At 45.4% G+C, this 27,256-nt stretch overlaps 1 protein-coding gene across 1 annotated transcript in view; it reads left to right on the top strand.

Moving 5' to 3' along the window:
- The window catches only part of LOC306932753 (eukaryotic translation initiation factor 4 gamma 1-like), a 62,894-nt gene extending 35,947 nt beyond the window's left edge, over nucleotides 1–26,947 (top strand). The window contains exons 10-33 of the mRNA XM_079514665.1: nucleotides 7,544–7,636; nucleotides 7,789–7,879; nucleotides 8,145–10,220; nucleotides 10,739–10,827; nucleotides 10,976–11,147; nucleotides 11,837–11,970; nucleotides 12,933–13,083; nucleotides 13,876–14,291; nucleotides 16,347–16,493; nucleotides 17,109–17,342; nucleotides 17,798–17,902; nucleotides 18,531–18,812; nucleotides 19,288–19,411; nucleotides 19,552–19,669; nucleotides 19,841–20,100; nucleotides 20,186–20,319; nucleotides 20,448–20,620; nucleotides 20,872–20,997; nucleotides 21,233–21,314; nucleotides 21,493–21,591; nucleotides 21,757–21,894; nucleotides 22,757–22,838; nucleotides 24,173–24,313; nucleotides 24,628–26,947. Of these exons, the coding sequence (XP_079370791.1) occupies nucleotides 7,544–7,636; nucleotides 7,789–7,879; nucleotides 8,145–10,220; nucleotides 10,739–10,827; nucleotides 10,976–11,147; nucleotides 11,837–11,970; nucleotides 12,933–13,083; nucleotides 13,876–14,291; nucleotides 16,347–16,493; nucleotides 17,109–17,342; nucleotides 17,798–17,902; nucleotides 18,531–18,812; nucleotides 19,288–19,411; nucleotides 19,552–19,669; nucleotides 19,841–20,100; nucleotides 20,186–20,319; nucleotides 20,448–20,620; nucleotides 20,872–20,997; nucleotides 21,233–21,314; nucleotides 21,493–21,591; nucleotides 21,757–21,894; nucleotides 22,757–22,838; nucleotides 24,173–24,313; nucleotides 24,628–24,809 (5,649 nt within the window). The 3' untranslated portion in view covers nucleotides 24,810–26,947. The remainder of the gene's footprint in view (nucleotides 1–7,543; nucleotides 7,637–7,788; nucleotides 7,880–8,144; nucleotides 10,221–10,738; nucleotides 10,828–10,975; nucleotides 11,148–11,836; nucleotides 11,971–12,932; nucleotides 13,084–13,875; nucleotides 14,292–16,346; nucleotides 16,494–17,108; nucleotides 17,343–17,797; nucleotides 17,903–18,530; nucleotides 18,813–19,287; nucleotides 19,412–19,551; nucleotides 19,670–19,840; nucleotides 20,101–20,185; nucleotides 20,320–20,447; nucleotides 20,621–20,871; nucleotides 20,998–21,232; nucleotides 21,315–21,492; nucleotides 21,592–21,756; nucleotides 21,895–22,756; nucleotides 22,839–24,172; nucleotides 24,314–24,627) is intronic.
- Nucleotides 26,948–27,256: the final 309 nt, after the last annotated feature.

Below are 27,256 nucleotides of genomic sequence, written 5' to 3' on the forward strand. Positions count from 1 at the left end.
TCACTTCTACAGCTAGCTTGGGTTATCTTCTTTGTCTCTATAATGACTTTGTTTCACAAAAATCATTTGTTATTATGAACAACTTTCTGTCAATGAACTGTCAATACATCTGCAATACCTGTGTGTGCATAGGAGCAAAGTTGTTTTGTTACTCAACATATGCAGTATGTTGAGTAGGGATGGAGCCCGAAAATCGGGTCCATTAAAAACCCAGTTCGGCATTTATCGAGACCCGAGTATCAATAAGCTTTTGGCTTGTCGAGCCTGTTATCGGGTATAGCCGCAGCGCCTGACGTCATGGGCCGCTCGCTATATATAATAAGGGGGCCTGGACGCGACGGGTGGTTGCGTGGTGCGTCATCGTTTACCGTGGAAGTATGGTGGACCGGGTGAAAAACGTTGGTAACATTAAAAAAAGGCAAGAGGGGAGCTAAGTGCAATAATGTAGCCTACCACAGTTGTTGCATGCACGACAGGGAGCATTTCGACAATGCATAGGCATCTGTCCATAATGCTTTGTATTAAACCCAAATGCGATACCTTTGCATGTCTGCACCGAGTCGAAACAACACGGTAGCCATCAGCTGCTGCAGCGGAACATCCGTTCTCTTCCACCCAAGACATGTGGTGCTTGCTAGTTGCTGCACAGCAAGTCTCCGTTGCCATAATTTATAATCCAATTCATAATATGTTTGGAGAAACTCAAATCAGAATTTGGTTAGAATTTATTGAAAGGATAGCCCCTTGAGATGTTGCATCTCATTTTAGAGGGGGTCCCGTACATAGGTAAAAAACATTACATACAGTACAGTGCAGTTACACAAATAGACAATACAGATATGTACAGATACAGTTAGCTTGCTCATCCTCTCCCACCCACTCCCCCATCCCCCCAACTTTTTTCTGGACAAGCATATTAAGAGTACAGTACAGTGACTTGAAACAGGGGTCAGAAGTAAACAGCAGTACGGGCAGTGTTAGTAGCATGAACAGGTTGTTTTGAGGTGTGAATACAGGGAAGTCCTGAAGCAGCCAGGGGAGGTCACAGATCTTATAGAAAGAGGAAGATTGTTCCAGTCAAATGGAGCTTTGGGGAATAGCAAAATAGGGATGTTGAGTATTTCTAAGTGGATATGGGGATGTATATGGTATCAGTGACTGTTTCAGGTATGGAGGGCAGTTGAAGTGCACACATTTAAAGATCTCCCTGCCATAGTTATATCTCCCTGCCATAGTTATATCTCCCTGCCACTCCCGCAGATCGATTGAATAGTCTCGCATAATACGTGACGTATTCAATGTGCAACTTCTCAGTCTATCGTTGCCGAAAAAGCAGATCTACAAGCTCACAACGCGGTGCAACCAGTCACTGTGAGCTTGTAGATTGGCTATTTTTTGGTGCGTGACACCGTCGTATGCTGATGTATACATTTCACTTTTAAAGTGACAGTACACAATTAACGGTTCCTGAACTTCCCTCTGTCTGTTAGAAAGGTACTGTATTTCAATGCCCTAGTAAAATGTATTGCAAAGGGATGTCTTGGTTGGTTAAAATAAAGAGAAGATTATTAAAATATAATAAGATATTGCTGTGTGTGTGTGTGTGTGTGTGTGTGTGTGTGTGTGTGTGTGTGTGTGTGTGAGTGTGAGTGTGAGAAAAAGAGACTGACTGAATCAGGGAATTGTGTTGCAGCTCTACTACTACTTACAGTGCAAGAGCGTGAAAACGACGAGACAAACTATGTTTTCTGACACGTCAGAATTTATCTGATCGCCTCATTTTTGGGTCTGACTTTGACCCAGTGTATGACTTTGACCCAGTGTATGGCGCTTTTAACTGGAAGAAACATCAGCCCAGCCTGGATCTCCAGGCTGGGCGGCCATCTGCCTTGACCGTGTCGGAGAGAAGAGAAAGACAGAGAAAAGAAAAGTATAAATGGTGAGAGGCAGGAAGAGGGAGATTCAAGCAATAGTATAATATAATCATAATTTTAAGTCTAATAGTGGTGTAAGATAATATATATATAATAATGGTATAATGTTTGTTGTTTGCGACGAAAACCTGAATCTCCTGTCAGTCAGTCACACCTCGTGACACGTTCCATATATGGCCAATACAGAATTCATTCCATATGTTTATTCTGAACTCATCAAACCCTGTACACTAAAGACAAACTCCATATATGGCCACTACAGAATTCATTCCATATGGTTATTCTGAACTCATCAAACCCTTAGATCTCCATATATGGAGCTGACCTGTTCTGACATTCCATATGTTGGTCTGACCTCATCAAATCCCTAGATCTCCATATATGGCTTGGTGTATGTCCCTTTGAGGACGTCCAGGACGTCAACAACCCTGATTAGTAGATGAATAGTTTTTTAACTATGCCGTATTAAAGGGATAGTTCAGATTTTTTTTAACTTAAGCTGTATGAAATACCGCCATTAATATAGTGGTTGCAACTGTATTAATTGATTGCCCGAGTCCCGTGGTGGGAGTTTTGCCTTGGTTTTGGTGAATATTAAGTAGTTCCGGTCATTTTGTGGGGGGCACTGGTGCCACGCAGTAAAAGTAAATGAATCCACAAAATTGGACACATGGAACACATGGAAAAAACATAGTTCCATGTGATAGAGGGGTCAAAAATGAACGAAAGTTGCACTAATATTTTAGAAATAGGTCAACAACACAAATTACGTTAGTTTTGTGGATTCATTTACTTTTTTAACTAAGTCTAAACTACGTCCGTTTCTAGACATAGTAACACCCCACCTGGCCTACCGACACTACCCGTCTTACCAGACTTAAGATAGCGGTGGTGATCACTGACGTGAGGTTACTCTGTGGTGGGAAAAATACGGTACAGAGAATGACAGCTTGGCACGCACGACAGATGACGCTCCAGAATGCAGCCTTGTAACTTGTAACATTTATGCCATTTGCTTTACTTGAATAATTAATTGAACACGTACGCCGTAATATGATTTGATTTGGGTGTTCTAAATAGTGTTTGTGTTGATTATCGTTAGGGATGCACCGAAAGGGAAATTCTTGGCCCAATACCGAAGAGAGACTCTGTCCTTGATCACAGTCCATGGAATCCTGCAAAATGAGACACAGATACTTAATGTATCCCTACAGCCATATAAATGTGTATTTTGGGAATGGATCCAAACTATAATGTAATTGTTAGGACTTTGTATTTACTTAAGGCCACGTGGTCGTTACAATCAGAAGGGTTTATCTTGCAATATGCCTGTTGAATAGATTATCTTTTTTTGTGTACAACAAAGTCATTTGTTAATTCTCTGGGGATACTGAAAGTGCTCAGCAAGTTTCATGGTAATCCACCCATTTAGATTAGGGGATTGCTTACAAGTGGAACTTTTGACCTAAGGGTGGCCGTCTATTATAGGACATGGGGGTCATCAAAATTGTTAAGGTTGACCTTCAAGGGAGCATGAAGGTGGACAACAGATTCCATGGCATACCAATGGTTTTTGCCATATCTAGTTTGCGACCAAAGTGTGACTTACTGACTGAAATGGCCATCCTTAGTGCCCCACCATTTTTATGTACAAACTTAAAACGCATTTTCTTTCCATCTTCTCTATATTTCCATACTTTCAGTAACTCCTACTTGGTCCCTGCATAGACAACCAAGATTTGAGTTCAAAACACTCACTGTTCATCTTCAAGGTGCACACAGAGACATAAGAATAACACTTGTGTGAAGTGAGGGGCTCTCTTATCATCATACATCACATTCCGTGCTCAGCCAATCAAATAATTTCCGTGGTACACAGTACACAGACACACAAAGCTGGGCATAGGTGGGGCTAGTGCCCCTCAAAAATGATGTTGGGAAAGTTATGATGCCACTATCTTTTGTACCCTATAGAGGGCCATAGCCCACTCTGCTCGACATGCTAGGTAACTGAGGTGAAGTGACAAAATAGCTCAGCTAGCGGTTTCACAATCTCACCGAAGATGATCCTGACGTGTGGTGACATTCTAGTCTTTCAATCAGGGCACTGATTGAAATAGATAGTACTGGCCTTGACCTTAAGTTGGTGGGCTTTGAGACGCTGTATCTATATGACATAATCATGCAATACATGTCTTCGAGTCTAGCGTTTCCTCTGCTCTCCAAGATGGCCCTCGGTTGGTATGTGGTGGGTCCCTGTGATACTGTATATGTGTCATATAGAGGCTACTACTGTAGCTGCTCCTGGTTACACTTTCTTAGCTGTGCTGGGATGAACCATATTGTGCTCTATTCTAGGTGGCTATGTCATTGTCTGCACAAACCCTCAAAGCTGGATATAGGAGGGGCTAGCGCCCCTCAAAACGTTGGAGGCAAGGTTTCTGCTCTCTGGTTTCCGTTGGGCTAAAATATTCTATTCCTTAAAGACACATTCTACTGGATTAAAACCCACCAAATGTAATTTGCCAATGGAATGGACCTGTAATAATCTAGTCTATACCTTGTACTGTGACTGTTTGTTGTCTGTCTGATAATGTTATTCTGTAAATTTGACTAGGTCATCTCATCTATTCCTGAGTTCTACAGGGAATGTCTTTTGTCTGTCTGATTGAGTAACCTAGATCCCAGGTACGATTCCAGCCCTCAGCAATATGTCAAAAGTGTCCCTGAGCAAGACACTTACCTAACTGCCCCACGCTCCTCTCTCCCCAACCACGCTGTTCAGCTGGGTGAAGCTGAAAACTGAAGTTCCACTGCAGGATGTGATGGGTGTAAAAATCACACTTGTGTGAAGTGAGGGGCGCTCTTATCCTCATACATCATCACATTCCGGCCATTCAGTCCTCACTTTTCTGTCCTCACTTTTTAAGCCTTCAGCCAATCAAATTGTCGCTATAGGGTACACACAAAGCTGGGCATAGGACCCAAATGGACCCTTTTAGGTCTGTAACTGACAGAAGAAAAAAAAAGTAAAAAGTACACGAAAAAGTACACGAATGAACCATGATTGAACATCTTAAGCTTTGGCAAAGTCTCTGCTTTCGATGTAAGACCCACAAGAAGTAGATAAGCAGTGTGCATGTGTGTCACCGTCACCCCTCCCTCCCCCATCACTGTGGGGAACGTGGCTGCTTATCAGTGTGACTGTGGGAGCACGCAGCTGGCCGTGGTGGCCCCGTGGTGCGGACTTCGGCCTGTTCCCAAGGGCCCCGGCCCATAACTGCAATGCTGACTTCAAGGTCCTACGCTTAATGCACATAGACCTCGCCTTCTCTGCCGCCCAAACGCACCCCCGCACACACATAAGATCCAATTGCACTTTGTGTGAGAGGTGGAGATGAGCGTGCGTGTGTGCACGCGCGTGTGTGTGCGCAAATGATAACCTAGCTTTATGTGGCAGCATGTTGCAGTGACAGATCAAGTGTGTTCATTTGAAGATTTGCTCAGCCAGTTTATGCCTTTGCCAGAGTTGAGTCTTGTAACTGAGCCACAATCTCTCCCAGTTTTCCTGCTCTCTCGTTCCTGCTCTCTCGTTCGCTGAAGGGTTTTCCAAACCCTTCAGCTCGAGATCCAAATGAGAACTTTAGCGTCTCCCTGCGACCCAAAATTACAACATACTTGATGAATGAATCACTTAAGCCATATTCCAATAGTGGAATTAGATCTACAAGCTTGCAGTGTGGCATAATGTGTTGTGAGCCTGTAGATCTGCTATTTTCAGTATTTTAGATTTTTTTCCCCTGAAAATCGTCTTTCACACTTGTTTTAATTAATTAATGAAAATATTTTGGATAAATATTATTTTATTTAATTTTGGACAAAATGTGATAAAAACTAGGATATTTACTTGTGACCTATAAAAACCTGCAAACCCTTAAATGGGTAAAAACTACATTTTTGGGAAAACCCTGCTTTACTATTAAATGCTGAAGCATTTCAAACAGTATTGTTCCTCTCGTTCTCTCCTTCCCTTTACTCTTTCTGCCTCTGTGTGTCAAAAGAAGTTAGGGCGGGGACGGGAGGGGGAAGGACATGTCAGCACATAGCTCAGCTCCACGTGGCTACTGGTCTCCTCCCCTTCACAGCCGGAAGCTAACCTCCCTCCCTCCCTCCTCTCTCACTCCACTGCTGCTGTGGCATTCCCCCTCCCCCTTCTCTCTCTTTCTCAGGAAGGGAGAGCCTGAAAGGTTGAGGAGTGACTAGCATGAGTGTGCAGAATGACAGAACAGCAGCAGCAGAGAGAGAGAGAGACTGAGAAAAGGGGGAGTTTCTTCTGAGAGCTGGAGCTCATTTGATAAAGTTGGAGGACTTTTTTTCCCTGGAAGCTCCCCCTTGCTCTCCCCCTCCTCTCTGGCCCCCATTGACTGTCTGTTCATTTCAGTGGGCGGGGGCACACATTCCAGTATCGTGGCTTTACAAGGCCAGTTTTTTCCCTCCCCCTCAACTGCGCCCCCAGCCCCCCCCCCCCCCGCTCCTGCTTGCTCTCTCTGTAAGCGTGAGGGAACGGTAGAACGACAGCTCGCTTAGCAAGCTTTACTGGGAGCAAGTAAGGCTGTGCCCGGTCCTGCAGCGCTAGCGTTCTAGCTAGCTATCCCAGTTGTGGGTGTAGGTGTGTGAGTTACACAGAGAGGCCAATCCGCGTGCTACTTCGTGTCCCAGACAGTTCTCCAGCAGAGGCCTTTGGGCTGGCAGCACTACTCCAGCCCCAGGATGGGAGAGGCCCACTAGGGTCTCCGGAGCTCAGGGAGAGGGGTACTGATCGTGGCAGGTAAAGCTCCCTAGGACACAAGTTACATTCCGGCTCATACTGGCTCTCTCAATAGAGGGATAGATACACAGATAGAGTGAGATAACAAACATGTGCTTGTCATGTTTTGTAGAGGCATACAGTGTGAACACATTTTCTCTAGTTTTTCATGTGGATGACCAGAGTAAAGCAGGAAAGCCATCTGTTGTAACAATGTTTGTACTTTGACTTGGTGACTAGCAGAGCCAGGCATTTTTCTACAGGCCCTGCCTGCGCTGGAATTTGTTTAGTAACTTAGCTCAAAGTCGGCTAACTCGAGTCATGCTTCGACAAACAATTTGAGCTGCGATCAGACCAAGCGTCTGGAACACATTTAGCTGAGTGACAATATCTGTGTCACTTTGTTTTTCCTTTTTTTTTCTCCTTTTTTTTGTGAACCTATGTGGGAAGAATGTGAGAAATGTAGCCTCATTCAAAGAGACATGGCTACAGTGTGAGAGAGAGAGAGAAAGAGAGAGAGAGAGAGAGAGAATGCAAAAAGCTAAGGCATTGCATCATGGGAAGCTTCAGTCCAGATAGGTTTTTGTGAAAATGCTTCATTCCTTGCCTTTAAAACATTCTCTCCCTCTTGTTCCCTCCTGCCTCTCCCTCATTTAGGGTGGGGAAGCAGCCAGTGTGAGCAACATGCTGTTTTCTTCAGTGCTCTCTTCTTCAGTGCTCTTCTCTACTGTTTTTCTCTCCTTACATCATGAGTGGTTGTTCTTTACAGACATCTGAACTTGCTCTGTCTTACTTATTGTAGATCAGAATACGGGACCCTAACCAGGGAGGTAGAGACATTACAGAAGAGATTATGTCAGGTGGCCGCAGTGGTTCAACCCCAACCCCGCCACAGGTGAGCAACACAGTTAGTTCTTTTTTTCTTCTTTTTTGAGCAACACAGTTACACCTTGTCTACTGTTCATTTTTCCATGAGGAGTGGAAATTCCCAGTGGTTATTATTGCTTGTTATATCTCATGTTTGTGTTTGTATCCATGCTCCATCAGTCAGCCGTATCTGGATCAGAGAGTACAGCTGTGACACAGGCCAACGGTGAGAAGGTCACACCTGCCACCATACCTGCGCTGGTCAGACCTGGTGAGTGGAAAACACAGTCACACACAGATTTGGAGGAGATAAACTCGTTGAGATGAAGAAGAATAACGCATCTGTGATAACTAATTACCTTTTGACTGCAACAAAATGATCTCAGTTTCATTGAATGATGTAATGGATGTATTTTTTGACAAATAAGGGGGGGGGGGGGGGTACTATATTGGGTTATGTACTGCTGAGTGTGATTAAATGGATTTACTTTCAGTTTGTGGCCCATCTGATCTCATGTCTCATGTTGAACTCTCAGATGACAGAGGGAGGCCCACACCACCACCTCTATCAAAGACCCCTGAACTTATCAAGAGAGAACCCCTCCCTAAAGAGTCTCCTCCATCAGACACGGACACTAAAACCCCTCCCCCCTCTTCTCTACCCCTGGACCTGTCACCCTCCCTGGGCGACACCCCTCTCAACACTACTTCCACCCCTCCACCCAGCGCTCCTGTCGCTGACGTGATGGACGCCCCCCCGGCCCCCAGGGAACAATCTCCCGCCCAGCCTTTGGCACCTGAAGTGCCAGCCTACCCCGCTCCCCTCCCAGCCCCTGTCCACACCTCTGCAGCTAAGTACAGAACAGAGAAGGAGCCTGAGCAGGATGTGACAGGGGAGGAGTCTGTAGCAGAGGCTGAGCCTGCTTCGTTAGACACAGTCCTTGCCCCTCCCTCCACCACCAACGGGGTGTCTGAGGTAGCGCCAGCGAGACACTCTGTTACGCTTCCGTCAAGTAGTCAGATGGAGGCTCACCTGGAGTCGCCCATCGCCCAGCCGGAGGAGCTCCGCCTCCCCAATGGCCTGCCGCTGCCTGCCCCACAGGACCCAGAGGCCCCGGCCACTAGCACGGCAGAGCGTGACGACAGCCCCATTGCTGAACCTGATGTTTCCGAGAAACTGGATGTACTCACGCCCCCGCCTCCCGCCCAGGCGGCACTCCCACCCGTTGTAAAGGCAGTTCCTTTCCCACTCAACCAGGCAATGCCTTCATCCGTCGTCAAGGCAACACCCTCAGCTGTTGTCAAGGCAACACCCTCACCCGTTGTCAAGGCAACTCCCTCACCCGTCGTCAAGGCAACTCCCTCACCCGTCGTCAAGGCAACTCCCTCACCTGTCGTCAAGGCAACTCCCTCACCTGTCGTCAAGGCAACTCCCTCACCTGTCGTCAAGGCAACTCCCTCACCTGTCGTCAAGGCAACTCCATCACCCGTTGTTCAGGCAACTCCCTCACCTGTCGTCAAGGCAACTCCATCACCCGTTGTCCAGACAACTCCATCACCCGTTGTCAAGGCAACTCCCTCACCCATTGTCGAGGTAAATCCCTCACCCGTTGTTCAGGCAACTCCATCACCCGTTGTCGAGGCAACTCCATCACCCGTTGTCGAGGCAACTCCATCACCCGTTGTCGAGGCAACTCCCTCACCCGTTGTCGAGGCAACTCCCTCACCTGTTGTCAAGGCAACTCCCTCACCCGTTGTCGAGGCAACTCCCTCACCTGTTGTCGAGGCAACTCCCTCACCCGTTGTCGAGGCAACTCCCTCACCCGTTGTCGAGGCAACTCCATCACCCGTGGTCGAGGAAACTCCCTCACCCGTTGTCAAGGCAACTCCCTCACCCGTTGTCGAGGCAACTCCCTCACCCGTTGTCAAGGCAACTCCATCACCCGTTGTCGAGGCAACTCCCTCACCCGTTGTCAAGGCAACTCCATCACCCGTTGTCGAGGCAACTCCCTCACCCGTTGTTGAGGCAACTCCCTCACCCGTGGTCGAGGCAACTCCATCACCCGTTGTCGAGGCAACTCCCTCACCTGTTGTCGAGGCAACTCCCTCACCCGTTGTCAAGGCAACTCCCTCACCTGTTGTCGAGGCAACTCCCTCACCTGTTGTCGAGGCAACTCCCTCACCCGTTGTCGAGGCAACTCCCTCACCCGTTGTCGAGGCAACTCCCTCGCCCGTTGTCGAGGCAACTCCCTCACCCGTTGTCAAGGCAACTCCATCACCCGTTGTCGAGGCAACTCCCTCACCCGTTGTTGAGGCAACGCCTGCACCCATTGCCCAGGAAACGTGCATTGTCCCAGCAGCGCTCACACCCACAGTCCAGCCAGAGACACCCACCCCGCCTCATGTCCCTGAGACCGTTGCCCCTGACACTAAGACAGAGACCCCAACGCCTGTTGCCAAGGTGACTCCTGCTCCTGTAGAGGCAGTCGCCGTGTTCACAGCCGTCACTGCAGAGGCGGTGCCGACCCCTCCTCTTCCCACAGCCGAAGAGAGGGAGGATACCGCCCCTCCTTCCACAGCTACCCCTGCCCCAGAGGAAACTACTATGCAAGGTCAGTGTCACTGCCTCTATTCCAGAATGGATCATTATTAATTACCACTCTGTAAATCACTAATACGCACAAACCTTCTTTTGTTAATGTAAAGTATAGAGTTGTATTGCCTTTTGCACTGGCTCGAGCCATCTAGACTCTAGATTAGAAGACATGTGTCCGATGTGTGTCTGACTGTACGCAGCTAATCTTGCAAAACAATCAGTGCCAGATATGTTGTGCATGCTGCTAGTAGGTCAAGGAAGTAAATCCCTGAGTATTTCTCACATATTGTCAATATATCTGTTATATAGACCCCATCTTTCTTTCCTCATAATTCATAATAGTTTGTAAGTCTTTATAGCGTCTTCTGTTCTTGCAAACCACTCCACAGAATTTGTTGTACACGCTGCCAGTAGGCCAATTTTGATTTAGAAAATATTTAAAGTTTTTAAAACTACAGCAGAAGTCAGATTGGGCTGAAACTTCGCCCAAATCTGGAGATGATTTGTTGATGGTTTGTTGTGTTTTGTCTGTAGCTGCTGTGTCTGTGCCAAAGAAAAAGAGAAAGATGAAGGACCTGAACAACAAGGGGGCCGTGGGAGACCTCCTGGATGCCTTTACAGAGGTGTGTGAACCTGCCTTAACACCACACTTTTTAATTTATAATTCAGGCATCATACTCTTAAACTCCCATAGGCTGATCTCCATCTGTTGTTCACTCATCTCCTTCCTTCCTTCCCTCTCTGCCTTCCCCTCTTCATCTCTACCACCAGGAACTGGTCGACGAGACCCTGCCTGAGCCAGAGCCAGTTCCCACCCCGGAGGCTCAGGCCCCCGTAGCCCCTCCTGCCCCAGAAGATCCTGACCTCACCTGGGAAGACAAGGAAGACAAGCTGGATGCTGAGAACATCAAGCCAGGCGACAAGAAGTACCAGTACAAAACAGGTGGGTCCCTGGACCTTGGTCCCAATCTGTGGACCATCGGCTGGCAGTCCTGTGTACTCTGTGGTCTTATCTCACCTTCTCTCTCAATGATTGCTGTTAAGTTTCGTTTCATTTACAATTTACAATTTAGGCATTTAGCAGACGCTCTTAATCCAGAGCGACTTACATTAGGCAAGAACAAAAGTATGGGAATACATCACATATATAAAATGCATTTATCAAGAAACATGCGTAAGCTAAGAACGTAACTAGAACATATCTATATAATGACACTATACATATTAACTATACATATATACTATACTATGCTATACATATGTACTATGATGTGCTATGACTACATACAATGCAATTATTGTGCTGTCTACATGACATGCTATAAGTCTGTTGACCATTGACCATTGCATCACCGACCTTTGCCTTGCTAATGTTGTGTGGGTGTTTGGATACACTGTGTATTTGCTCTTCCTGAGTCGTCTGAGTCTCACAATCTGTCCAAAAGTCCCGTTTATGCAGCCAGCCAGCGACTGTTTCTCAACCAGTGGGATCGGGACTATGAAGTTGAGAATGTTGTTTGTGATGTGGTCCTTTTATAAACATCCAAAAGAACTGCGAAAATTGTCTCTCAGTCTGTCTTGCTGGGCTGATTAGCAAACCAAATGCATCGCCTGTCTCCTTCTTTCTTCCAGAACCTGGGCAGCCACTTGACCCAGAAGACAAGAAGAAGTATGACAGAGAATTCCTTCTGGGCTTCCAGTTCATCCAAGCCAGCATGAGCAAACCTGAGGGCCTGCCAGCCATCAGTGATGTAGTCCTGGACAAGGTACTTGACCATTTAAGCCTTATATACTTAGTTGACAAGTCCCCAGGGAATTATACTACAGTAGGCCAACTAAGGTCTATACCTGTTGCGTGCACAAGAAAAACTACTGTGGGAACACTGTTGTGTCCTGCATAGGAACCAAAACACTTGTACTTGCTCTTCAAGAGTCCAAAATGATGGACCCGAGACAGTTTCCAAGATTTTTTATAAATGACGGACCCCAACCGGTCCGAGATGGACCTGTGAAATGTATTCTTGCGTAGCCACAATCTCCGAATGCTATAGAGTCTGGAACTACACCTCCTGAAATGGCAGGAAGCTGTCATTTCCATTCATTTCCATTGGAGTCGACCGACTCCAAAGAAACGGACCTGTTAGGTTTGTTTCAGAGATCTGGTTTGTTCCGAAATATTACAGACCCGACCTATTATTTTATGGACCTGACAAACCTAAAATGCCGTACAGTAGGCTAGATGCCAGTTATACTCAATAATGAAATTTAACTGCTACAATAACGGCATTATAAATTACATTAAATTGCATGTTTTCACCTCGATAACGATTTGTGCGCTCTCAACGTTGTACCCCCATATGTTGCGCTGTAGTAATCTGATCCCAGGACAGTCTAATCATCACATAGCTTTTCCCTACCGATCAGCACAGAGTACGAGTCTTCTCGGATCCACTCGGGTATTACACATAATGTTAAACAGACCGGAGACCCAAGGTAATAGAAACGTTATTGAGACTACGACCCTATCCCGAATGATCGTGGTAAAACACGAACCTGGATCGTACCTATTTTGTTTCTAGGTTGTACGTCTTGCTGATAACAAATAATATAAGAATAATATTCACACAGTTTATGTACTCGCCGTTTTTTCCCACTTTCGTGCGAGCCTTCATATTTCTTATTATCATATTGTCAGTCAATCTGTCTTTCTCCCTCCCTCTCACCCTAGGCCAATAAGACACCTCTGCGACAGCTGGACCCCAGTCGTCTACCAGGCATGAACTGTGGCCCTGATTTCACTCCTTCCTTTGCCAACCTGGGCAGGCCTGGAATGGGAGGAGGAGGAGGAGGAGGGGGTGGGGGTGGGGGTGGCGGTGGCGGTGGGGGAGGACCAAGAAGTTATCTTCTGGAGAAGGTGAACCAGCTAGCTTCTCTACAGTACTATTCCAGGAATTGTTTGATATTTCCTAAATGTTTCTGTACTTTATTATGAATATTGTTACCCTTTTCTGTATTTACACAATTAGTTATTACAGATGTCCAAGATGGCTCAATATCATCTTGGTAGTCAACATTATAATAGTAGGCCTAGTCATGTGTTGGTGTAACTATCTACTATTGTGATTCCTATAACCTATATTGGGTACTGTTACTGGAATACCAAACGACTTGCCCCTTTACCAACTCGCCCCCGCAAAATGTTTTAATGTAGTTAACAGTTACAGTATACAGTATACAGATTTATTTAATTGTATAGTAGTCAATCTCTATACTCTGTAAAATTAAGAAAGAATAACATGACACGGAGACGGTGACTGCTTAATTAAGTTAACCTTCTAGCAGTTAATTTCGTTTTATTAAACACATTTCTTCCATGTAGCCCATGTTTTGTAATGGCATCATCATGCTATTATGCCCGTGGATATACAGAGTGAACTTAACAATGATAAATTAATATGATAATACCTTTTGTATAATCACCAACACAAATTATGTTTGTTATTTACAGCTGGGTAGAGTAGTGGGGCGAGATGGAAAAGGGGTGACCGTACCTGTTACCCTGTTACTGGCTGCCATTGCGTATTTATTTGAGTGTTTGTCTGCTATAGACCAATAAAAGTACAGAGATCGGTACTCAAGCCTTCCTCCACTCCACCTCCCCCAGCCTCCAGGTATGACTCCTATAAGCCTGCAGAGCGGTGGGCCTCGTCGCTCCCAGCAGGGCCAGAGGAAAGATCATCCAGCCAGGAAGATCATCACAATCAACACGGGCATGAGCGAAGACGTGCAGCTAAACAAGGCAGAGAAGGCCTGGAAGCCGGCGGCCAAGATGCCGAAGCAAGTGCAGGCAGAGGAGGCAGAGGACGAGTCAGAGGAGGCCAAGACCAAAGAGCTCTTCAAGCGTGTGCGCAGCGTCCTGAACAAGCTGACCCCCCAGATGTTCCAACAGCTGATGAAGCAGGTGACTGAGCTCACCATCGACACGGAGGAACGTCTGAAGGGAGTCATCGACCTCATCTTTGAGAAGGCCATTTCTGAGCCCAACTTCTCCGTGGCCTATGCCAACATGTGCCGCTGCCTTATGGGGGTAAGTCTTTTGTTGTTTGAGTGTACACATGTGTGTGGGTCTTTTCTGCTCCAGTAATGACTTCCATTTTGTGCCACGTTTCTGGGTCACTGATATGTTGATATATGGGATGGCCAATGTAACTTTCTAACCACATAGGCCTACCCCATTGCTGTTAATCTGATTATGTCTTTACTATTCACTTTTATGGGGCTTTCAGGCACAACACGCAACTGCACTCTAAAACCCACTATTTCCAATGGCATTTTCTGTTGCTGCATCAAACAAAGTCAGCTCGTGCTTGCGTACAAACTAAGTTGAACTTTGACCTCTGCACACTGTAATGAATACCCGCGTGAAACGTGGCATTCAGCTGACCACGGATTGCAAAATGGAGGAAAAGCTGATGTCGTGCATCTAAACACAAGTTTGTGTTTGCATTGAGACCTTGGAACGAAATCCATTTGAAAATAGCCGATCCAGAACTTGCAGATTTGAAAACGTGATATGGGACATTCTGCATAATGAGTACTTACTGCATTAAGTACATTTTGTACTTTTATTCAGGTACATTTTATATTGACTTTTACTTGTACAGAGTATTTCTACATTGCAATATTATATTGCAATGTGTCTTTACCTAGCCTGGCTAATAAGCCAGACTCAAATCACACTGTCGTGTGGTATTTGAGTCAGGAGATGCTGTGTATGGATCTTGTTTCCTGGGGGGCAGGTTCAAACATTTTCTCTTTGACGCAATTGGTCAGAGCTGTCAGTCAAAGGTCTCAAGCATTGAACGCCACTATACCAAAGCCCGCCCATATTGCATACCGTGTCCCGATTGGCCACACCAGTTCTCTGGTGTAGGAAATGGGCGTACAATTAAGCCTCTCCAGACTGTAATCCGCCGGCAGGCAACTTTTTTTGCCAACGGCTGATTCGGTCTGGCTTATTAGCCAGGCTAGTCTTTACCCTCCTCAGCTCAACTAACCCGTGTAGCTGTATGATAACCATTCTCCCCGTGTCTTTACCCTCCTCAACTAACCCGTGTAGCTGTATGATAACCATTCTCCCTGTGTCTTTACCCTCCTCAGCTCAACTAACCCGTGTAGCTGTATGATAACCATTCTCCCTGTGTCTTTACCCTCCTCAGCTCAACTAACCCGTGTAGCTGTATGATAACCATTCTCCCTGTGTCTTTACCCTCAGCTCAACTAACCCGTGTAGCTGTATGATAACCATTCTCCCTGTGTCTTTACCCTCAGCTCAACTAACCCGTGTAGCTGTATGATAACCATTCTCCCTGTGTCTTTACCCTCCTCAGCTCAACTAACCCGTGTAGCTGTATGATAACCATTCTCCCTGTGTCTCTACCCTCCTCAGCTCAACTAACCCGTGTAGCTGTATGATAACCATTCTCCCTGTGTCTCTACCCTCCTCAGCTCAACTAACCCGTGTAGCTGTATGATAACCATTCTCCCTGTGTCTCTACCCTCCTCAGCTCAACTAACCCGTGTAGCTGTATGATAACCATTCTCCCTGTGTCTCTACCCTCCTCAGCTCAACTAACCCGTGTAGCTGTATGATAACCATTCTCCCTGTGTCTCTACCCTCCTCAGCTCAACTAACCCGTGTAGCTGTATGATAACCATTCTCCCTGTGTCTTTACCCTCAGCTCAACTAACCTGTGTAGCTGTATGATAACCATTCTCCCTGAGTCTTTACCCTCCTCAGCTCAACTAACCCGTGTAGCTGTATGATAACCATTCTCCCTGTGTCTTCACCCGCCTCAGCTCAACTAACCCGTGTGAAATGAAATGAAATGAAATGATTACTATATTTACCCAGGGTATCTGGGCTAAGCTCAAGAACTTGTTTCCAGCCAGGCCCTGCTCATAGAACATTTCATCGTAGTGGTTCAATGCCTTGTTCAAGGGCACTTCAGCGGTGGTAATTTTAACGTGTCCGACCGCTGATTCGAACTGGCGACCTTCCGGTATCAAGACCGCTCCGCAATCCGTTCGGCCACCGCTGCTGTATGATAACCATTCTCCCCGTGTCTTTCCCCCTCCTCAGCTCAAAGTCCCCACCACAGGAGATAAGCCGGGAGTCGTGAATTTCCGCAAGCTGCTGCTCAACCGCTGCCAGAAGGAGTTTGAGAAGGACAAAGATGATGACGAGATATTTGAGAAGAAACAGAAAGAGCTGGATGCTGCCCCAGCGGTATGCTCATGTTCTATTAATATCATGTCAGCCACATTTAAGTCTATAAATCACCTAAATTGTCAGTCTAAAAAATCCCAGATGATTTTAAGTTTGATTTTGTCACTTGTTGTTATTCCACATTCACATAGATGTGTAAAGCCCTAACCACACCAAAGGGTCACCATGCAACTCCTTGGATCCAAACGTTTGCAAGAGTTAACGCTAAAACCGTCTCGACCCTTTGGTGTGGTTTGGGCCATTGAATTCCATGCGTTGAATCACTAGGGTCAACGTGGGTCAACGTGCAACAAGACATATCACACGGCAGGGACAACGCTAAAACCGTCTTGACCCTTTGGTGTGGTTAGGGCTTAACAGCGAGCAGATGCTGAAGTAAAAAAATAAAGTAATTCACCTTGTACTGTATGTGAAACTGATTCAAGTTGAATATATTAAAAGAAACATTATATCGTTATTATATTTCAGTCAGTCAGTGCATTAAAACTAAAATAATGATGTTTGACAAAAACTACAACACCAATGTGTCTTTAATGTTGAATCTGTATAATAAATGACCCAGGAATCCATTGTAAGCTAACCTGCCATATTAACTTTTGGAAACGCCACAACCAGGAGGAGAAGGATCGCCTCAAACTTGAGCTGGATTATGCCAAGGACCAGGCCAGGAGGCGCTCTCTGGGTAACATCAAGTTCATCGGGGAGCTGTTCAAGCTCAAGATGCTGACGGAAGTGATCATGCACGACTGTATCGTCAAGCTGCTCAAAAACCACGACGAAGAGTCCCTGGAGTGCCTGTGTAGACTTTTCGCCACCATTGGCAAAGATCTCGACTTTGAGAAGGCCAAGGTACATACATACTGCATAATGATACATTAACACCGCCCCATAACCCGCCAGATGACGGGTTAAGATTTTACCCCTCAGATCGCCATACCCACCATATGGCGGGTTATAAAGTTTATATCAATTCCAAGCAGCCGAAGCTCAAAGCGAACCTTTCGTGCTGTCCAGGCTGCTAGGCAGTGCCTACGTTCTTCCCAGCACGAGGATTAATGCGCGCACACTAGGGCATTAACGAGTTGAGATTTTTCCCAGTTTTTGTCAGACAGTAAAGTCGAAGTTGAGTCGATGCATCGTTTTATGCCGGGGGGGTAAAAAGTGTTTTAACAGAAGATGTGTAAATGACAAATGTAGCTACCATGCTGTCGGCATGATTTATCTGACCGTTGAACCACAGGGCAATTTACTGAGCAAATCGCAAGCATCTATGACGGCACTAACTGAATTGTATTTCTGTTAAGCCTCGCATGGACCAGTACTTCCATCAAATGGAGAAGATTATCAAGGAGAAGAAGACCTCCTCTAGGATCCGCTTCATGCTGCAGGATGTGTTGGATCTGCGACGGGTAACACATACACGCGCACATACTGCTTTTCACATACAACAAGATGGGTTATCATATTGTGTGTATGTAACCTGCACATGAGATGTCATTATGTAGTAGAAGTTTTTCTAGGTTTGTATTCTTCGCTGTTCTATTGTCCTCACAGGATAACATAATACCGGTATCTAACAACTAGACTCAGAGTACAATTCCAAAAGAGAACTCATTCTGTTATTCAGCATTAAAAACACTATTTTAATGACTGCTTTTCTTATGAACAATAGCTTATCTGGTTTGACATATTTGATGTAATTTTGTAATTCATGCCTGAGTGCTGTATGTTTGTGAATGTAGCGTATTGTAGAGTTGTATAGTGAATTTAACTATGTATATAACTGTGTATAACTATTTCATTCTTATCAGCCCATAACTGGAGATGCAGACCTGTACATCAGACCTGTTATTATAACAATGTATCCAATATCCTTATTCAGGCAAACATGTTTTTCTTTACCCAATTTAGCTGTTATGGCAATCCCCAGTTGCCTTTGTATTCTAGTCTCTTGTCACTGCACAAACCAGTACGAGCTGCTAGTGCGACGCCACAAGCCTGGTACTCATCATCTACCTGTCCCTCCCTCTGTCCCAGAGTAACTGGGTGCCCAGGCGAGGGGAGCAGGGTCCCAAGACCATCGACCAGATCCACAAAGATGCCGAGATGGACGAGCAAAGAGAACATATGAAGGTCCAGCAGGCATTCATGTCCAAGCCGATGGGAGGCTCGGGGGGCAGAATGGGTGGAGGGGGGCCTGGCGGCCGGGGAGCTCACCCCCAGGGCCGTAGCCAGCCCCAGGATGAGGGCTGGAACACAATCCCCATCTCCACCAAGAGCCGACCCATCGACACTTCACGGCTCAACAAAATCACCAAGGTAGGACGTGGACGTGTCTGGGCTCCTTTAGGGGTTTGAATACATGGCCTGGGGACTTTTCGTGATCCTTGTCCTATGTGTTGCCCCACAAGTTAACAAAGGACAGTTTCAATCCTGATTATTCAGTTTTTCTTCCCTTGTTCATGGGTTTCTTCTCTCACCAAAAGACATGAATGTTAGGCATATGTTCCTACTGGTATTAGAACCAGACCTGGTGACATAGAGACTATGATATTCTACTATATTATTATTTTGTATTCTTCTTTTAACTAAATTAGTAAAAGATAATAAAACAGCTGGGCCTAGAGATAGCTTATTCTCAACCGTCTCATGTTGAGTTCCTGAGAATGCAAACCAACCAGTGGTGCTAACCAACACACAGCCAGTGGTCCTAAATAACAGGTGGTTCTGACTTCTAACCAACCGGTCATTCTAACTACCAGGTGGTTCTAACCTATGATCACCACCTCCACAGACTCCAATTCTTGACTTTAACAACCAGCTGCTGGCTCCAGGAGGTAAAGGCATGTTTGGCAGTTGGGGTAAAGGTAGCAGCGGTGGAACCACTTCCAGTACCAGTACCAAGCCTGCAGAGCCTGGTAGGTACCCTTCAGTCTATCAGATCGTTTCCATTTTTACTTGAGAATACCTTAACACTTTTGACTGAACATGGATATCTGTGTGTGTGCGTGCGTGCGTGCGTGTGTGTGTGTGTGTGTGTGTGTGTGTGTGTGTCCAGGTCCAGTCCCAGTCACAGAGTCAGGCAACCGTCCGGCCACCAGCACCAACAGATTCTCTGCTCTGCAGCAGGCCAACTCAGGTTCCGCTCCAGAATCTGATAGACGAGTGCCTCAGAGGTCAGAAGAGCAGCCCTGTGCATTTTTTCATATTCATTCTATCAAATATACAATTTGATGTATATATAAATTATATGATATACACATATATACACACAAACAATGCTCTGTTTTGTCACTCAGATCTGAGCTCCAATCCAATTCTAACCCCTTCCTTTCGCCTTACCACAGAAACAGCTCTAGTAGAGAGCGTGGGGACCGCTTCGACCGCTTTGACCGACGGGACGACCGAAGGGACGACAGGCGGGACGACAGGAACAGACTGACTGTGACCAAACGCAGCTTCAGCCGAGAGAAGGAGAACAGCCGCGAGAGAGACCACCGCGGGCCAGTCGACGCTGTCCGCCGTGTGGCCAGCATGACGGACGACCGGGAGAGGGACAGAGACCGCGGTAGCAGAGACAGAGACCGCGCCAGGAGCAAAGAGAATGGTGTGTAAACCACTGGATGGACGGCATGAAGCTTTGTCTAAAAAAAATAAATGAGCTGGTCTCTGACTGTGTATTTTATTAACAGTGAAGCGGGAGGCAGCTCCTACCCCTCCACCTCCACGTCCCCAAACCCCCACCAAGCCTGCCTTGACTGAGGAGGAGCTGGAGAAGAAATCCAAATCCATCATCGAAGAATATCTCCACATCAATGACATGAAGGTACACACCCGTGCTGTTTCTATGGAAAACATGAGCAAGAGCTTTGAAATGTGATGTTGGCTACACTATGGTAAATCCTCCCAACGTCGCATTTAACTGTCTGTGTTTGTGCTCGCCTGAACCAACAGGAGGCATTGCAGTGCGTACAGGAGATGAACAGCGCCCAGTTGCTGTTTGTGTTTGTGCGGCACGGTCTGGAGAGCACGCTAGAGCGCAGCACCATCGTGCGAGAGCACATGGGGCTGTTGCTGCACCAGCTCATCAAGACTGGCATGATGCCTACACAGCAGTACTACAAAGGGTAAGACCGTTTGAGAGAAAAGGGGGACTGTCATTAAGCCAAGTCATTCTTTAGCGAGACAGTCTAGCAGCATTCTTTAACTGCATTCTTTAAATTGAGGTAGATTCTGTGTGCAAACGTACTCAGGAATGGTTGTAGAAAAGTAACTTTGCACTTGCTGTGATGCGAGTGTCAAATGCTTATATTTTCATAACGTGTATTTGTATCGGGCTTGATGTGCAAAAGACCTTAAACTCAGTTTGTGTTTCCAGGCTTCAAGAAATCCTAGAAGTGGCAGAGGATATGGCTATAGACATCCCACTCTTCTGGTTGTACCTGGCTGAGCTGATCACCCCCATGTTGCACGAGGGAGGTATCCCCATGGGACAGCTCTTCAAGTGAGTCCCAGGCCTCACTGGAGGCTTACAAACGGACACATCTGAGACTGTGAAGCATGTTCTGCAATTAACATCCATATGTGAAATTAGTTTTCTAATAAGGGAAATATTTTGTCTGTCTGTCTGTCTGTCTGTGTCTGTCTGTCTGTCTGTCTGTCTGTCTCTCTCTCTCTGTGTTTCTCTCTCTGTCTCTCTCTCTCTCTGTCTCTCTCTCTGTGTGTCTGCGCGTGTGCAGGGAAATCGCCAAGCCTCTCATTCCTCTGGGTATGGCCGGAGGCCTGTTGGTCCATATCCTCATTCTACTCTGCAAAGGAATGGTGAGATTTCACCCTGTTAATTACTCGCCCTATTAACCCTGACACACTGTCACAATATCATTAATTCATTACACTGGAATACTGAAAACTGAATGATGTTAAACTAACCCACTAATGGGTGTTGTTACATTGATGAATGCATCAGTCTGAATACCATCTTCCTCTCTTGCTCCTGCAGAGCGATATAAAGGTGGGAGCCATGTGGAGGGAGGCAGGCCTTGGCTGGAAAGACTTCCTGCCTGAGGACGAAGATGTCAATAAGTTTGTGACAGAAAAGGTCAGAGCTCCACCTGCACCACTCATTTTCAGTCAAAGACGGCACAGCTTCCTGTCTATCTGTTAATTTTAGCCATGTGCAAGACCAGCCAATACGTTTCCAACAGAATCATGTTATTGGACATGTCAAACATATCATGGTGTCCTCTGTCCTGTATCTTCATAGAATGTGGAGTTCACCCTGGGCGATGAGACTGAGAAGGACAAGAAGGAAGAGGTGAGCCCCACTGAAATGAGCAAACAGCTGGACAGACTCATCAATCAGGACAATGCCGACAACACCAGGATCTTCGACTGGATCGAGGTACGCTTAAATGTCCTAAAGAGGGTTTAGGACATTTGGTCTCAAATCTAGGTCAATGTTTAGTTCTGTTTGTGACCATCAGCTTTAAGGTTGCAGCGTACTCGTGACTAACCAACGCTGAACGTTGTTCGTCTAGGTTAGGTCACTAAGAATAAAATTACGTTATCAGGAACTTCGACAGTGCCTTTGAGTTCCTATTTCTTGCACTTCCAAGATTTTCTGACTAGCTGACACTTGATGCACTCATACATTTATATTGTTTTATTTCTGCAATCTGTCAGCAACGTACCATGGAACACAGACCGTAAATCTATGACAGCGCAAACAACCTTAGATGGCAGTTAATTAATATGGATACCAGTACCACACACTTTGGCAACTGTCTGTCGAAATCAGACAACTACATCAAACCATGTTGGGGATTGATATACTAATAAACTGCAGAGATGTCAATGTCAAATCAGTAGGGCTCTGATCATGACAGATGTCAATGTCAAATCAGTAGGGCTCTGATCATGCTGACATCTTGCACAAATTTGGCATCATGCATCATCATAGATGGCATAGAGACGACTGATGTCATAAATGACTGACGTCACAGGCTGGCCACATGACGTCTAAGATCCACATTCAAGCCACACTATTCCCATGTGGTTCGATTCTTGAGGGGCGCTAGACCCTCCTATGTCCAGCTTGGAGGGTCTGTGTAAACAAACATTGAGAATGAGATGATGTATGATGAGAGAGCACCCCTCACTTCACACGTGTGTGATTTATTTTTAAATGCTATAGTTGCATTGTTAACCCTGCTTATCACCCGTCACATCATCATGAATGTTAATCAGTGTGAGTTTGTGTGCAGGCCAACCTGGAGGAAGAGCAGACGTCCTCCAACACGTTTGTCAGAGCGTTGATGACCTCTATCTGCCAGTCCGCCATGATCTGTGAGTACACTTCTCGCCATACGTAGTCCAGCTCAGATGACAGTTTGCCTAGACTGTGCAGGATACCACAGTTTCAGCAAGCAGAGGATAGAGACGGCACCGGAATTCCCCTCCCATCCACTTGCATTGAGTTGCTCACCCAGCGCATGAGGCGTTTTCACCTCTTGTTCCGGTTTGGAAAAGTGATGGATGGATGGATGGATGGAGAGAGATGAGATGGATTCATTAACATGCTAAGGCCAGTAGCTTTTATGTAATGTGTATAAATAATATAATAAACTAAGGGTAAATATAATCATCGCCTGGTGCACTCTGCAACAGCGCTGCCTGCTTCTAGTAACAGCAGCACTGCGTGCCTGTCACTCAAGACGGCCGTGGCCACGCCTCCGTACCCTTTTGAGGTGCGAACTATAAGCAAGCATGTACGTCACTGCAGTGCTCGTTCATGCTTTCAGCCCGGCGGGTTCATGAGAGCTCTGTTGAATTGAATACAATTCTATGATTTAGATGGGCCCCAAATGGGTGGAGCCCACCACTTTTCCAATCCGGAAGAAGGGGTGAAAACTCCTCATGCGTTGGGTGAGCAACTCAATGCAAGTGGATGGGAGAGGAATTCCGGTGCCGTCTCTATTATTTATAACTATGCGCATACCGAATGGAAGTGTGTAGGGCGAGTGGCGAGGAGCTAGTTTCGGAGAGGGGGCTACACCCAGCATGCTCTGCACTCCTTTCTATACGGTGGAAGTAGACCTGCTGTGATTGACCTCTGTGCTCATGTGCCATGGGCTCTATGCACACAGAATAATTTCCTACTTCCGGGCCCCTTCCCTACTTCCTTCCAGGTGTTACCGATGATACTAATTAAGGCTCTGTTCCATTTAGTGTACAGTGGTTCTCAAACCTTTAATTTCAAGGACACCCATAACTCTTGAGTGTACAAATGGACCCATAAGGGTCCATTTCGTTCCATTTGTACACTGTCAGAGTTACAGACCTGTACGGGACCATTTGGAAACCACTCAAGGATACTTTGGGACCCACTGGTGTAGCAGTGTTTCCAGTGAGCCAATATGCACAATAGCAGCACCCAGACTCTTGTTTGACCAGAATGGAACAGAGCCTTCATTAGTATCATCGGTAATACCTGTGAAGCAAGTAGGGAAGAGGCCCAAGTTCTTTACAAACTTGCATGTGTGCATAGAGCCCATTGTATTTAATAATACATTTTGCAGCCAGAGTTGTCAATAACGTGAAACACCCTTATGATGCCTTGAGTTGGTAATGGTGCCTGAGTGTTTGACATTGTCAGTTTTGGCACCACTCTTGTCCTTCAGGTGAGAATCCATACAAGGTGGACAGTGAGAAGATCAACCACAGAGCCAAGCTGCTGCAGAAATACCTGAAGGACGAACAGATGGAGTTGCAAGCTCTCTATGCCTTGCAGGCCCTCATGGTGGAGATGGAGCAGCCTGCCAGTGAGTGTCATTCATGTTTACCACCATGTGATGCACACTAGACTAGTACCATTCATTAACTCCAAACCAGGACTCTCATTATGTCATATTAGTATTACGTGAGCAAAGCAGACCCAAGACAGCCACAACTGTGTATGAAGGTATTATGAGCTTGTATATCTGCTTTTTATTTAGCTCAAATTAAAAATGACACAGCTGCTTTCCCGGTCTTAATGGGTAAATTGTAGTGTATTAAATTTACTTTTAGGCTGGTACGTAAAACTTTCGATCTGGTCTCTCTTTTCACCTTCTCTTGTCGGCTCTTCTCTCTCTAGACCTTCTGCGGATGTTCTTTGACACCCTTTATGACGAGGACGTGATCAAAGAGGAGGCCTTCTACAAGTGGGAGTCCAGCAAGGACACTACCGAGCAACAGGGCAAGGGTGTGGCCCTAAAGTCCGTCACCGCCTTCTTCACCTGGCTCCGCGAGGCAGAGGATGAGTCTGACAACAGCTAGGCCCCCCACTACTCCTGCCCCACCCCCTGGACTTCAAGAAAGCCTGGTGGGGTGTCAGACATTGATCATGTGGGAGTGCGATTGTTGAGTGGAAGATTCAGAAGACACTGAATCAGCAAAATCCTTCTGCATAAACAGAAAAATACAAAGCAAGAAAAAAAACCTTTCTTCAACTGGGAGAGATTGTATTACGGATCGAACATTCGATCGTACTATTTTGTTTTTTGTTTTTCTTTCAGTTTCTTCATATTATATTTTTCCTGTGCTGCCGAATATGTTTTTGAACTCAATGAAATAAGTGCTTAAACTAAAAAAGAGAAGATTTGGGAGATGAAATACTGAGGTGTTGTGGCGCCGTAGAGAGTAAGATGCTGAGTTCTTTCAGTGTTGCTTTTTTATCTCCATGTTTTAAAATGGCTTCTTCCGCGGTGACACTATGGGAGAAGTTTTGCTTAACCACAAACAACAAAAATCAAAACGAAAAATCTGAAAAACCCCAACAGGAGAACGTTAAAAAGCTGCTCACATCTCTATTTTTTGATGACATACTTGTGCACCACGTGGACAAGACGTGGTGACATCTGTTTGCGTATGTTTGGTGTATGATCTATATGACAAGCTTATGTAGATGGTTAGCTGTTTGTCTTCTCTTTTTTCTGGGTGTTGGATGATTGGAGTGTGCTTTTTTTATATAATATAAGAATCATGAATGAAACACAACGAAAGGAGGACACAACAGCTGTCTATGGACATTTCAGACAGTTTAAGGAACGGTTGTGGACTCCTTAAGGTTTGGACATGGACCTTTGGATGACCTTTAGGGGCGATGGACAATGACCTTTTGCTGCTGGGGTATGGGGTCACGATGCTCCCCCAAATGGCTACACAACACCCCTACACCTTCCCTCTGATGTGTGTCTATTTTTACATGCTACCTGCACTTCAAAAAGACCTGTGGGCTGAAAGAGCGATGGGTCATCCTTCAAGAAAAAAAAACGTTTGCTTAACTTTACTGCTAAGTAAAGCAATAAAGAGGGAAAAAAGGAAAAAGGTATTATTGATACGTGATACGTGTGAGATATATATATACATATATATCTCCCAAAATGTGTGTCTATGTATGTCTATATATGTATAGCGTATATACATAGCATATATACATACATACATACATATATCCCAACTTGAGGGATTTGTGTGTGTGTGTATATTTATATATATATATATATATATATATATATATATTCACACACACACACAAATCCCTCACGTTTAACAGTACAGATACTTTTCTGCTTCCATGAGTGGAAATGCATTTCAGGAGAGGTCTGTAAATATACTTTTTTTGTTTTTTAATATAAATGAAACATGCAAATGAAATGCCATGTAACCCGCTCTCCCCTTTGGAAACAAACAAGTGGCAGGCCCCCCACCCCACCCCTGTATTTATGTTTCTCTCCCCAGCTGGCAGAAGGTGCTTATAATTCTCCACCCCAAGTCATTGATTACAATTTAATTGAAAGAAGAAAACGAAAAGACAAAAAAAAAAAGTGTAAATACTTTTTTGCTTTACTTTATTAAAAAAGATATTTAATTAAAGAAAATTAATGCCTCTTTTCACATCTGAAACTGGAAGAGATAATAAAGAACATTGCAAATAAAAGGAAGAAAACGGTCACACTCGTCCTCTTTGTGAAGATGCACCACAGGGCCAGTTTTCACTGTCATGTGTGCCCTGTGCGTTCTGGCCCTCTGTGCCCCCACTATTCTGTTGGAACACACAATAGAGCTGAATGCCTCTACTGTACTTTAATTGTGAGCTGGAATGAGGAAATGGAGCTCGTTGTTGCCTTTCTCAACCAATCAAAGAGCAATGCTGCCGCTGTGTGCTTTGTGTGTTAACCTTTTTGTCTGGCCAGTGCCGCCGACTGATTTCACTTCTAATCAGCACAGCCTTTCACCAAATGGGGGAGAATTAATTGGGGAAATTGCCTGATGTGGTGTAGGGTTACAATGAAGAGCATCTCGTTTAGCCGTTTGTCATAGTTTCAAAGGTGTTGCTTACATTAACCACTTTAAATCTGGCATTCCCATTTTAGCCATGTCATAGGTGAAAAATTGAAAATGTTCACAGATATATATATAAAAAAATAGAACTACAAGCTCAGCAGCAATTTAGATATTCATCGTAAGACAAGAAGTAGTAAAGCTGCCATCTACCCAGTATAAGCATCAAAAGGACTATTAGTATTACAGAGTTTATTTTAAGGGAACTTCACAAATTAAAAAAATACTTTTCTGGCTTTGACAGCCCATACATCCAAACAAAAGTCCTATCTGATTGCATTAATGATGTTAAACGACATTAAACTCACTTTGCCAAGTCACTTTGCCACTCGATTTCCCATTAACTTTATGCATGCACAATCATACACTATTGGATAATC

Source organism: Electrona antarctica (genome assembly GCF_951216825.1).
Source record: "Electrona antarctica genome assembly, chromosome: 11".
Lineage (NCBI taxonomy): Eukaryota > Metazoa > Chordata > Actinopteri > Myctophiformes > Myctophidae > Electrona > Electrona antarctica.